Source organism: Punica granatum, chromosome 4, assembly GCF_007655135.1.
Source record: "Punica granatum isolate Tunisia-2019 chromosome 4, ASM765513v2, whole genome shotgun sequence".
Taxonomy (NCBI): Eukaryota; Viridiplantae; Streptophyta; class Magnoliopsida; order Myrtales; family Lythraceae; genus Punica; species Punica granatum.
Genome location: NC_045130.1, coordinates 12,349,390 through 12,362,696, shown reverse-complemented (window position 1 = coordinate 12,362,696; position 13,307 = coordinate 12,349,390). Strand labels below are relative to the sequence as shown.

The 13,307-nt window shown below is 39.6% G+C and overlaps 2 protein-coding genes across 2 annotated transcripts; one reads left to right on the top strand and one right to left on the bottom strand.

The window, feature by feature from the left end:
- Positions 1 to 326: 326 nt before the first annotated feature.
- On the top strand, positions 327 to 6,103 carry LOC116202336 (isoflavone reductase homolog). The gene is made up of 4 exons (XM_031533860.1): positions 327 to 745; positions 5,019 to 5,259; positions 5,358 to 5,561; positions 5,749 to 6,103. Exons 1-4 carry the CDS (start codon positions 416 to 418, stop codon positions 5,910 to 5,912), a joined length of 939 nt encoding a protein of 312 aa, XP_031389720.1. The 5' UTR covers positions 327 to 415; the 3' UTR covers positions 5,913 to 6,103.
- A 763-nt stretch (positions 6,104 to 6,866) lies between these two features.
- On the bottom strand, positions 6,867 to 10,775 carry LOC116204970. Its single transcript, XM_031537370.1, has 2 exons — positions 10,063 to 10,775; positions 6,867 to 8,492 (listed from the first exon to the last, which is right to left on the bottom strand). The coding sequence occupies exons 1-2, from the start codon at positions 10,389 to 10,391 to the stop codon at positions 7,220 to 7,222; spliced, it is 1,602 nt and encodes a 533-aa protein (XP_031393230.1). The 5' UTR covers positions 10,392 to 10,775; the 3' UTR covers positions 6,867 to 7,219.
- Between the last annotated feature and the right edge of the window lie 2,532 nt (positions 10,776 to 13,307).

The following is a 13,307-nucleotide window of genomic DNA, read 5'->3' as shown; positions in this document are numbered from 1 at the left end:
GGGATTGCCCCTATGATCCACCTTCAGTCCATCCTTTATTTCTGCTCAATCAAAGGATCCCATAATTTATTTGAGATATGTGGATCAATGGCTAGTTAATTTCTCTCATGGGTTTATAAGGAAAAATTTGTTAGTTGTGACGAAAAATGCATGCCAACGACAAAAAAGAGAATTGTTGACTCCTTAGGGCACCAACCAAAGAGTAACTTCTAAGCCTAAATAGTGTATATATATATTTCTATATATATATATATATATATATATATATTTCTATATATGGGACTCATGGCGTCGTACGTCACATCCTCGACAAAAACCCTCAGATAACCCGCAGTAAAATTACTAAAGGGTTATATATAGGAGAGAGCCAGAGCGAGCTCAGAGCAAGTAAACAACCATATATCATCATTTATCAATGGCTAAGAGTAAGGTATTGGTGGTTGGGGGCACGGGGTACATCGGACGGAGGATCGTTAAGGCGAGCCTGGAGCAGGGCTACCCGACCTATGTCCTCCAACGCCCTGAGATCGGCCTCGACGTCGACAAAGTCCAGATCCTGCTGTCGTTCAAGAAGCAAGGGGCACGTCTTGTCGAAGGATCGTTCTCTGATATCCAGAGCCTCATAGAGGTGGTCAAGCAGGTCGATGTGGTCATCTGCACCATGTCGGGGGTCCATTTCCGCAGCCACAATATTCTGCTCCAGCTCAAATTGGTCGAGGCCATCAAAGCAGCGGGAAACGTCAAGGTACGGGGTTCGTATCTCTTGGAGAAGATATCGATACGTTATTAATTTTTGCACTTGGGAGTAATATGCATGGCTTAACATCGAGAGGTAACAAGAAACCAAAAGTTTTCGAGAAAGATAAGACCTGGTAACTTGAGTACAGCCTTTGGACTGTTCGTCAACGAGGAGCACGGCATACTTAACATGTCTGATTGGATATGGCATTGGTCCAAAGCGGTTATTTATCGATAACGAACGAAATGAATTTTGTCAAGGAATAGGAGATTGTTGAACTCGTATAAAGCATTAAATGTTTCCTTTCATTCCCCCCCCGGCAATAACATCAAACTTAAAATTAAAAACTTTATCTTTAATAGAGCCATCAGTTCAAACTAGAATCGGAGTTTATTAAATTTCCGGATAACATAATACATTTCGAAAAAATCAATTGATCAATTATTGAAGATTAATGAATTCAAGAATTGTTGGATAAATGAAAGAAACTTTTGTGATATATTTTTGTATGTTGTAGAATTTTCATAAGATTTCTACATCTAAAAGAGAATGAATTATCCGGGTAGACCCTCACGTAAGCATAAGATTTCCACGTCAACAGGGTACCGGTACCTCCTAGCAATCACCATTTTATTTCAATTTATTACTGAAATATGAATAATGCGGCAGGCACCTAGTTTGACCTATCTTCTCGTTCATCAACTCTTATTTACATACCTAATATAGGGATTTGACTTTAGAGCAAAATGATAGGGCAAACGATGTCTTATTTGAAGAGAATAAATATTTTATCATAGAAATTTGATTCTCGGGACGTCTATCATGCTTTTAGGTAGACGAATGCAACTGTGCCCTTATGTCATGGGGCCTATGTTTTTTTATAGTAAGACTCCTTCCCACATCACATCACATCTCACCGACAAATTATCTCAATTTGACGTCGGGGATGTGTTTATTATTTTATCTTGCTATAAAGGCCACTCTCTCTCTCTCTTTTTCTTTTTTTCTTTTTTTCGGGTGGAAGAGGAGGTCGAAGCTTAGAGTAACATATAGTCTCCGACCTTGTCAATCCGTACAGGATAGACGAGTCTCAATATATGAACCTCTAGAACGTCCGACATAATAGAGTTATCCACCTTCATATATGGCGGGAGGTCAAATATATAATATACCACGAGTTCCTGACATCTATCTCTTGCCATATCTCGCTAAGGCATGTTATCAACCAAGTTGGCTTCATAATAACTATGCATTATGCAAAATAAAGATTGAAATCTTCCTGCAATCAGATATAAACAATATAAGTATATTATGAAGTATAAACTAAGGATGTAGTGTTTACTCAATGCTTTGAGAATTATAGAGATTTAGTTATATGTACATTCAAATTACAAGTATAGATGTATTTTAATGGTCTCATCCCTTTGCCTTTTCAAGATTGTACTCATGCCACATAATATTTGTGAAAATGAGCTCCACTACATTAATAAAGAACTAGGGAAGAATAGCCAAACCTCCCCCAACCACCTTTCTCTTTTTCACCCGCTAATGATGTCTTTTTCTCACAAGTCCCCTTAACTACGCGTACCTTCCGCTCTCCATTAGAAACTTCTATTCACTTCCATTACTTTGATTTTTATTAATTTTTTATTAAATATAATATGCGTTTTATTTTATGCCAAAATATCTTATTTAGTTAAAATCATAATCTTTGTAATGAATAGTACATCCTCTGCCGGATCAGGGGTTCAGTAATTAGACAAAATACCAGTCCTCATGTGTTTTCTTCTTTTTATTTTTTTCGGTAATAAGGGAGACACACAAGTTTAATACAATAAATAAAAATAAATTGAAATAAAAAATATATAAATCTCACAAGTGAAGATCGAACCTAAGACCTCTTGATTTTAGGGGGCGCCTTATGCCACTATATTAATATCCATTTCCAATTCTCTTCTTTTTTTTAATCTAGCCATTAATTTTCAGATATTCTTCTAAATTTTTTCTTTAATTTAATTGTCAATGTCATTCTATTGTCAATTACTTGCCCGCGAAGATGAACAGAAGAGATTTTGGTGTTACATCCAATTTGACTAATTTATAGATGTAATCGAGTGACACCAACCTATATCTATGTTGCTGGCCTACAAAGATGATACGATCAATTAATTAATTGAAAACACAGAGAGAGAGAGAGAGAGAGAGAGAGAGAGAGAGAGAGAGAGAGAGAAACCATTGCCGTTGCTCATCCGATTGTTTCGTGGAGCAATAATTAGATTACGCGATGTTAATTATATTTTTCTATTCAGGCATTCTATCTATAATGTATTCCACAATTGAATAGAGGCATGGCAGCATGTGGTGATATGAGCATGACATGTGCGAACCATTTTCGTTTCTTATTTGTATCCCTTTACTTATATATCTTTCTGATTTTCATCTACATTGTTTAAATAATTTCATTTTTTATGCTCTTCCATAATATATGTCCTCTAAAGTAACTTTGAGAATATCACTTCTAATAAATTATAATATTTATATATTGTTATATTTATAAATATTAATTTTACCATAGCTTTAAACATATGTGTATCTATTTAGATGTGAGGTTTGAGTGAATTACCAAGAATTGCCCTTATTATTCCTTAAAAAACTTGATAATTCTCACGAAAAGCAACATATAAATAATCAATCAATTAATTAATTAAAAAAATGCCAACTATATCTCTGATTCCACTCCCATATGTCTCTGATTCTCCTTCTCTCCTTCCTTTTGCATATGATATATATTTTTTTCTATTACAAAATAAACTCATCAGTTTGAAACAATAAAATAAAAATTTTAATCTAGCTAATAAACGAGTACGGATAGTCTTACAACGAATATCAAATCTAAAATATTTTGATTGTTAGTGAAGGGATGCATATTACTATACAGTTTGTACGTAGACCACTATTACACTATATTTGGTTTCATTAAGCAAGGGAAGGGGAGGGGAGAGAGCTAGATGGAACGAACACCACCTGCATTCTAGAAATGTATAAGTTATGCGTAGTAGGATGTTAATTTACTTTGTTCAGTATATAGAATACTAGCACTGATATTCATTCATTGTTTTAGTTATTTTTATTAGTAGAATTGGTTGCATAAATTAACATATGTACTAACAAAATCAAGTGTTGAAATAATTTTTGACTCGCAAAAACATGCGGCTTCTTTACCTAGTAATTAGTAACTTGTGGGAGTTGTAAAGAGATTTATCATTATTACAAATTGGAGGAGTTAGTCCGGGTAATATTTATTTTTCAATATTACCCATAATAAAATGAGATAAAAAAATTAAAATTAGTTCGTACATACTAAATCAGATGGAAGTTACGAATAAATTAGTTCATTCATACTATCTTTTTTTTTTTTGTTATAAGAGAGGTCCGTCGACTTGTGTGTGTACGTATGACGGGAATAATTGGGTTTGGTACTTCAAGAGGCCGGTTCTATTTGCTGGTAGACCTAATAGCCAAATGCTTTGTACCGTTTGGGCCTAATCCTCTGATGCTTTTTAGGCGGATAACGGGGATTGGGACATAGCCCACACACCTATCAGGCGGAAATGATGAGAAATTTGTAGACTGAACTGAACTCTTTTTTCTTTTTCTTTTTCTTTTTAAAGATAAACGAGGCAAAAGTGTAAGACAAATTAAAAATGACTAAGCTGGGTATAATTACTGCCTTCCAGATTATTAGTAGTCATATTAATTTTAACCCTACGTAGCAATCCCGCTGTTAACCTCTGGAACATAATTTAATATAACTTGGTAGTTAAGTAATTGAACAAAAAGAACTATGTTTTGTGTTGGTTGGATCTACTAATTGAAGGGATTTGGATACGCTCAAATCCTTGCCTGAAGAAGAGGTGACCCGATGAAGAAGTTTCGATAAAATTCCTAGACATAATTAGATATTATTGCATTTTTTAAAATTTTTTGGGTGAATATATTATTGCACATTAATCACGTGTTTAGTACTCATACACTTAACTCGAGGAAGATGTCTCAAACACGTGCTTAGTGCTCAATTACTCCTTGTAATTTTATCGGTGCTTTCTCGGCGTCATTCATGAAAAGCTCGCTTGAAAGTAATCTTGAATATTGATTCTGTGGAAAGATGTTTTAAATTTAATGTTTAGAAAAAAAAATTATAATCGAAGAAAAGAAAAGGATCGAGTAAAAACTCTCGATGGCCCCTGTTAATTTGTTATATACTTTTTACACATTGCAGCGGTTCCTGCCCTCAGAGTTTGGGATGGACCCAGCTAGAATGGAGCATGCGCTCGAGCCGGGACGGGTCACGTTCGATGAGAAGATGATTGTGAGGAGGGCAATTGAAGAGGCTAACATCCCGCATACATACGTCTCGGCCAACTGCTTCGCAGGCTACTTTGTCGGGAACCTCTGTCAAATGGACAGGCTCACTCCTCCAAAGGACAAGGTTAATATCTACGGCGACGGCAATGTCAAAGGTGATCAAGACTGTGATTTACTAATTGACCTCATCTGAAACTTTGATACGAACAATCTCCTAAAGACATATGTTTCCGACTGTGAATTCGATCTGCAGCGGCTTTTATGGATGAAGACGACGTGGGGACGTACACGATCAAAACGATAGATGATCCCCGGACACTGAACAAGACAGTGTTCCTGAGGCCCCCAGAGAACATCCTCTCCCAGAGACAGCTCGTGGAGAATTGGGAGAAGCTTTCCGGGAAGAAACTACAGAAGGTTACCATCCCTCAAGAAGACTTCCTTGCCTCCATGAAAGGTGTGTACAATATCATTCCCGAAAATCGAATCAACGGACAGCCCCGTGTAGTTTGGACACAAGAGTCATCTCGTTTTCCCAATCTCGTATCTTCGGAAACATCTAGGAAACGATGAAATTAGCGATCTTGGCAGGATCATCCTGCATGCCTTGTACTGAATTGTAATCGATTTGTGTAAAACTGCAGGGCTGGACTATCCAAGTCAAGTGGGAGTGGGGCATTTCTTCCACATATTCTACGAGGGCTGCCTAACAAACTTTGAGATCGGGGAAGGCGCAGAAGAAGCTTCCCGGCTCTACCCGGAAGTTCGCTACACCCGCATGGAGGAATTCCTCAAGTTATACGCATAAATACGTCAAAAACATACACCTACAAAATAAACATGTCATATGTACCAGCCAGGTGATCACTTTCGTATAATAGAAGTGTGTAGTGTTGTACTCTCGTACTATGACCTCCTCACCAGGACATGCAAAACAGAAGTTCTTTTGACATTTGTTGCCTTTAATATAAATGCTCGGTTTGGTTTGATTAGCGCAAATGCTTTTTTTTTTCCTATTATTCCACGGAGGGAAAATGCATTCGGAGATGGAAAACTCGTGTGTTACTTTTTTCTAATGGAAAATCGTATGGAAAATCCATTTAAAATCGCTGAATAAGGCAATTCTTGTTGACAAAAAATTCGTTTAGAAACGAAACCGTGCTTGCTGGACACCCAAGATTACTTAACTCCACGCTGAAAAGGAACAAGTGTCTTGTATGTCCTTAAGAGGACTAAGGGCACCCCTTCCTCGAAGAGGCATCTTTGAAAAGACAAAACTGCCCAAATTGCGGGATGTCAAAATGCATCGGTAGGAGAGGGTTCCGTCACATTGTGGATGAAGCGGAAGCGAGTATGTCCGCACGAATAACACAAGATCAGGCCGAAAGACGTATTCCCATGGACAAGAAATAAAAAGTCTTTAGTGTAAGACTGTAAGAGCACACACTTCCTTCAAAAGACACCCTTTTCAAAGGACAAATTCCGAAAGCCAAGCCACGTTCAAATCGAACCTCTCTTTGAACAGGCCAGTTTCGTATGAAGAATCTTAGACCACGTGATGACCCGACATCATCAGGTGCTGAAATTAAATCATCACAGGTAGAATCTCGATGTTATATGATCATGATTCAGGACTGTCTTGGCCTCTTTGATCTGCCGGAGCTTGTCAAACGAAAACCTGTCATAAATCCGATTCGCAGGAAAGCAAATGAACAATAAAGCCATAACGCACAGCAAGCCAACACGGTTTGGAACTGCAACCTGTCAAACGTCAGACAAGACAAGATAATACAGTTTGGTTGACTATGAACAAACATTGCTGACTCCCCCAACTATCTAAAAATTTTTGCCTTTCACATATCAGATCACATGGAATCCGAAGAGCGTATGTAACTGAACCCTAAAAAAACAGAAAAACAAAAAAAAAATCGAAAAAAAAGAATCTAAAAATTCAATTTTTTAAATCACTTACAGGCCCACAACCAAATTCTTGCACAAATTAAATTAATACACACCATCACATAACCCCAAATTACACTTTAAATCTTTGCACCACATCCGAAGAAGACGGTTAATCGACTTATCTCCTACTCCTTGGTCCTTGTCCTTGATTCGTCAAGCTGTATCTCGATGCGCATTGTCCTTCCCGATGATTTGCCTGTCCAACCCGTGAACGGGCGACCCCTTCTCGTTGTCGTCCTTCACGTTCCCAGCAGCCAAGGCCCCGCCGAAATCGCTCACGTTCCCAAACACCAGCATCACTGCCCCAATCAACCCGATGCAGAAGGCCACCCCGAAGGAAGTGCTCACGCTCCCAGGGACAGCCGAGGCGATGGCGAACCCTGCACAGGTCCCAACAGCCCTTGTCCAGGAGAACCATGCTGCAAACACGCCTTCCTTCCCGCGTGGGGCACAGTCAACCACCAAGATCCGTCCAAAGGCGTACAAAATCCCAGTTGCGATGCTCTGGATTGCTGCTAGGAAGAGCACATGCCCTTTGCTCCAACTCTTCTTCCGGAAATAGAACCCAACTCCAGCTGTGACCATCGAGAGAAGGAACCCGAGGAGCTTCATCTTCACAGAGCTTGCCTTTATGAGCTGCTGGAGAGGCTGCAGCGCCGGAAGAGCGAGAACCGGGATGAGGAAGTAGACCAGCCAAAAGAAGAGCACATCCACCGGCTTCAGGCAGAGCTCGCCCGCCAAGTAGAGCACTGCCCCCGTGAAGATGCACATGGTCGTGAACGAAGAGAAGAACACACTCACGAGACTCCCTATGGCGTGGGGGTATCGGAAGACTGATAGCACGTACGTGTGCGCTGCCGGAGGGGCGCAGTCCTCCCCAGGGCGGTAGGTCGTGATGACATATAGGATTCCAGTGAGCCACATGATCCCGCTGAAGATCGAAACAACCCAGAGGCTGATGAATTTCTCCTTCTGCTCGAGCATGTGATAGGTGAAGGCAGAAATCATTGCCGAGCCAAAGCAACCGGCGGCAGTAGCATAGAGGGAGAGCCACCCAGAGACGGATCTCCTAGCCTGGAATTGGTGCCTGAGGAGGGTGGGCCCCGAGTAGCCACGGATCATGAGGCCAAGGTTGCGCGTATGAAAGGCAGCAGCAACACCACTAGCAGCTACAATTGGGGCAATGTACAAGGGGAAGATCCAGGGTGTCCGGAAGAAGCCGGTGGGCAAGCAGAAGAAGGCCCCTGCAAGGGTTGCAGCCCCAGCCAGGAGCTGTTGGGCATGACCATGGTCTAGGTGGACAGAAACGAAGCTAAGAAGAGGAGCGGACAGGATCAAGCCAATGAGCCAAGAGATGGAGGTCCATTCCAGAGGAGATATCCCTGAACTGCCAACCTTGACGGATCGGTGAACCAGAGCTTCATACCTGCATGAAACAATCATATAGATGCACTAAGAATCTTCTGTCAACTCCTATAGCAATAACTAAAAGGCTATCGGAATAATAGCAAAAGGTGGTTCAGTCCTCGTGTCAAAGTATAAAGTCGCATTGGTTCAGACATTTCAAAATTCAAATTTTGAACTGACTGGACACCAAGAGAGTGTCCGCACCCTATTTCAAGTAGCAAGAGCATGAAATATCAATATGTATCAGTCATCACATAGAAAGTCAATGATCGCGCAATGACCATGACTGATCTCGCAAAAGGCATACAGGGCACGAGTTACAAACAGCAACTATGCACACTACATTAATGAAGCCTATCCATATATATAAATGGAAACCCCATTATAGAAGTAAAGACCTAACAATTGAATACAGCAAGGACCGAAGACTGAGCAAAAAAGCAAGGATAGGCTCGACGTGAACAATTGCAGCTAGAATTACATAAAAATGGAAACAAAGGCTGCATTTTCCAATAGGAAAAGCCAGAATGACCATTTGATCAGACTGTTCCTGTGAACATTACTAATGAAGGCAATTAGCGGCTGCTAACTACCAATTTAGTTAACATATAGTGGCCAATGTGCCGGTTGTGGACCAGACCGCGAATTACGCAGAAAGTATTGGTCCCTGGGGAAAATTTGTTTCGTGGCCAACCGCGTCGACATAATTTGTCCGGAGTAAGGGACTGGGATTCCCTAAAAACAAATTATCAGGTGAATTCTGATAGGCCCACGTCCACCATGGAGGCTGCAATTCTGCAAGGTGGTCCGGTGGGACCCTGTAGATCTAGGGCGGACCAAACCCAAACAATATATCTGATGCCCATCCACCATCTCTCATATATGTATATATATATATATGTGTGTGTGTATATATATATATATATTTACATACATCAAAAAAGAAAAAGACACAGATGTCACGGGTAAATAAATATGCGAGGGGGGTGGGGGAAGGGAAAAAAAAAAAACCTTACCCCCATGAAAACGAGGGTTTCTGTAGGAAAGGGGTAAAGAAAGAGATAAAGAGGGTTTGGCCTTTTCAAACGATGGGTCTGGTTCTTGGGGCAGCGTTTGACCAGTCGTTGACCGGGGTGGACGGGGCCTTGACTGACCTTGACCCGACAAAGCCAAAGGTGGTCGGAGAGGTGGGGGGAGCAAACTGCATGACATTGCATGACCTTAACCCCCCAAGAAAGAAACACAGAAGATCGGGAAAAAGAAACTGTTCTTATCATTCTCCAGAGCAGATGAAAACAGGTTTTCCAGCAAAAATGTTTCTCAGGGACACTAAGCTAACTAGGACTAGGAAGCAAGTAAGAGCACTTGCTTTCTTCTTGAAAGTTCAGAAGCTAAAGCTAAGAAGCAGAGAAACCGAGCAAACGCCAACCCTAAACGATATAAAAGAACAAAAAATGTTGAAACAGCAGAGGAACAGAGCAAGAGAAGGCAAAGGAAGAGGAAACTCGGTTTTTTTCTTCTTCTTCTCCTCTTTTTTTTTTTTGGGTTAAAGGTTGCATGAGAGAAGGGGCTAAACTACTACTACTCACAGTCTCATCTCCTTTTGGCTGCAGGGGAAGCCCCGGGAGCTGTGGGTCCAGCCATGAGCCGGCTCGGGGACGTCGGAGACAGTCTGGCTGATAATGAGTGGGAAGAGGACGGGGATGAGGGTGGTCTGGACGAAGTAGGTGCAGAATCCGTAGAGGTGCCAACCGAAGGCCTCCGCCTTGGACGGCTTCTCCTCCACGGCGGCGTAGTCCCTGTACGCGTCCCTCGCCCGCTCTATCTGCTGGCCGGTGCGGTGGACGTCCGCCGTCGCTCCTATGACCTTCCCTATGGACGTCGGCCCGGAGCCGCCGTCATGCGTCGAGGCAGCCATGAGGGGTTGTGTGTCTCTGAGCGAAGCCGCGCTGCTTTAGCCGGGGGAAGCACTGTGGCTCCTTTTTGCAGCAGAGGACGGGAGGGGAGGGGAGGGGAGAGGAGAGAGCTAACAACGGGAAGATGTGGCTATGGTGACAGAGGGACAGAGAGAAACAGAGGGTAATGGGAAAGTGCAGAGAGGGGAGAGTAAAGCAGAGAGAGAGAGAGAGAGAGAGAGAGAGAGGTGGCAATGGGCAATAAATTGGGGGTAGAAAGGTAATAATGGTGCTGGGGGAGGCGTGCAGATCAGTGAACGACCAGCTGGTTTTCGAAACTATCGAGAGGGAAAAAGGAAAGAAGGAAAGAAACAGAGCAAGAAGAGATAGAGAGAGAGAGAGACATAGACAGAGAAAGAGAAGTGTAAGTGTTAGAGGGAAAGAGAGAGAAGGGAGGGGGACCCCGGTTTGTTCAGTTGTATATAATATATAATAATTATTTAAAAATAAAAACTAAAAATAAAAAATTTATAATTATAAATAAAAAATACTATTAAGAGTTGATTCAAACAATTCAATAAGTATCATTTTTAAGTGAGATTTCGAATTCAAATCTTATGAATGAATAAAATTTTTTATTTTAAGAGATTTATTTTTTAATAAATCGAATATCGTTGAACTCTTTTGATATCATAATACTTTTTCAATGAAAAGAAAATAAAAATAGAGAAAAGAAAGTGAAATTACAATTGGGTCGGGGGGGTCGGGGGGAGGCATGATTCTCCATGAGCTTGTCTTCTTGCCCTTACAGAAACAAAAGGTTTACTATGACAAGAGCGGGCCCCACCCTTTCTTTGATTTGCTTTCTCCTTTATCCCACCCCCTCTGCTCTCCCTCTTTTTCCTTTTCTTTTTTTGTGTTTTAAATTTTTTTAATCTCTATATTGATGATATCTTTTGCTTTTTTTTCCGTTTAAAATTGGATTAGGGGAAAAAGAACCGATGAGAGAAGATGGAGAATTTCGGGTAAAAAAAAAAGTGTGATCATGAGTTTGAGGGTTGAAAAAAAGGAAAATCTTGAACGATTCTGCACCCGTCGATGTGCTGACAAATGATCACATTGTGACCCTAGTGATGTGGTAAAATTATGTTCCACTATTAGCAGGGTTTTACCGACTATTTACTCGTGCACTGTAATCTTGTTATTGCTTTTTCATTGTGACTTGATGAGACAAGAATTCTGACGATAATTTTCATCAAGATATATAACTATTTTAATGTGAATTCGAAATAGGAAATTGTCAAAAGTTGTGTCATATTTCACAATATCGGGAACATGACTTTCCCGAAAATTTGGAGAGCATGCATGTGGTGTTTAAAGAGCATTCATAAGGTGATTTGATTGATTTCAAACGGATTTTTTTTCTTGGCTCAGCAAATTAATGAATGGTCATTGATGAATAAAAACATATATAATGTAAAATGTTCAAGAGAATTATTACAATGATAGAAAAAAAATATATTAAATCACTGGGATCGCTGTAAATGATTTTTTTGTTATACCTCTAGCACATATACAATAAGGTGCAATGAATAAAAAACAAAAATGAAAACTTAGTAAAATGTAACGACTTTTCAGTGGCCAAAAATTAATTATTGTAATTACTTTCATTAAGAAAATGTAATTACATTCTTGCATTGTTCATTAGAAAACATGCGTTTACTATCATGGTTTTGCCACTTGCTAGGTATAACAAGAGAACATCTGACCCACATTAAAAAACAAACATAGATACGCACAAGGACGTTAAATTGGACTAGCTTACTCTGTTATTATCATTAAATATGTAAAAAAATTCATGATATAAAACTGTAATAAAAGTTCATCTCTCTTTAAGAAAAGCGAGTGGCACATTGCGTTATATTTACAGCCGGTTTCGAAAACTCATCGAATTAATTAATGGCGACTTGGACACACAGGCTGAGAAAATTTAATGAGACGAAGGAAAAGAAAAACACTGACATTACCGTTGCATTACCGTTCAGTAGAAAAAAGTATGTTGCTTTCGATAAAAAAAAAGATAAAATTAACATTATGTTTTTTATTTTCAGTCTATTTATTTGTCTAATGGCACAAATGACGAGACCCTGTGATGAAAAAGAAAATGCAAAAGAAGCTGCCCGTAGTAAGTTTTGGTCGGAAAAGAAGGCTTTTCTGATTATTAAAAGGAAAAAAAAATTAAAGTTACCCTTTAATCATGGATTAGGGCAGGACCATATCCTCTTTTATTTTATCGTAAAAGTCCTGAAATCCCGTTTCTGCTACAATGATTATCCGGAACGCAAACCCTAATGTCGCAATAATGCTGTTAATTGTAATTGTCTCTCTCAACTTTAGGTCGAGGTGCTATGTGCCTCTAGACTTTAAGTCTTGACAATTGAGCCCCCTTAAGTTTAGTCAAGATGCGATTTATTTTTCGACTAAAATTTGAATTTTTTTTTGCTGAATAAAATTTGAATGTTGCCGATAAACCAACTTCTTCACTGGTGTTATTAGGCAAATTACTGCCCCGATCTACATGTAATTTTTTTATTATTTACGTTTATATTTATCAAATTTAGGTCTTTAAAAGAAATAATTTATCTTATACAGTTTTTTTTTACCATGTCATATAGAATTAATAAAATAAAAACGCACGATCTTTAGTCAAATTCCTAATTCTAACATTACCTTTTAGAAATTGCATAAAAAAACACCAAATTTTGCTTTAGTTTCAAATCTCCATTTTTTATCCAAATCTAGCACGACCCTTTAGAAAATCGCAGAACATGCATGACCTTTTGATTTAGTTTCAAATTTAGCCCGACCTTTCGTTTTTGTTTTAAATCTAGCCCAACTTTTTTTTGCCACTTGCACAACGTGACAAGACGAGTAAACCG

Coding starts and splice junctions, on each gene's coding strand:
- LOC116204970 (XM_031537370.1), bottom strand. CDS start 10,391: ATGGCTGCCTCGACGCATGACGGCGGCTCCGGGCCGACGTCCATAGGG. Junction 8,493..10,062: donor AGCCAAAAGGAGATGAGACT/GTGAGTAGTAGT, acceptor TGTTTCATGCAG/GTATGAAGCTCTGGTTCACC.
- LOC116202336 (XM_031533860.1), top strand. CDS start 416: ATGGCTAAGAGTAAGGTATTGGTGGTTGGGGGCACGGGGTACATCGGA. Junction 5,260..5,357: donor CGGCGACGGCAATGTCAAAG/GTGATCAAGACT, acceptor TTCGATCTGCAG/CGGCTTTTATGGATGAAGAC. Junction 5,562..5,748: donor CTTCCTTGCCTCCATGAAAG/GTGTGTACAATA, acceptor GTAAAACTGCAG/GGCTGGACTATCCAAGTCAA.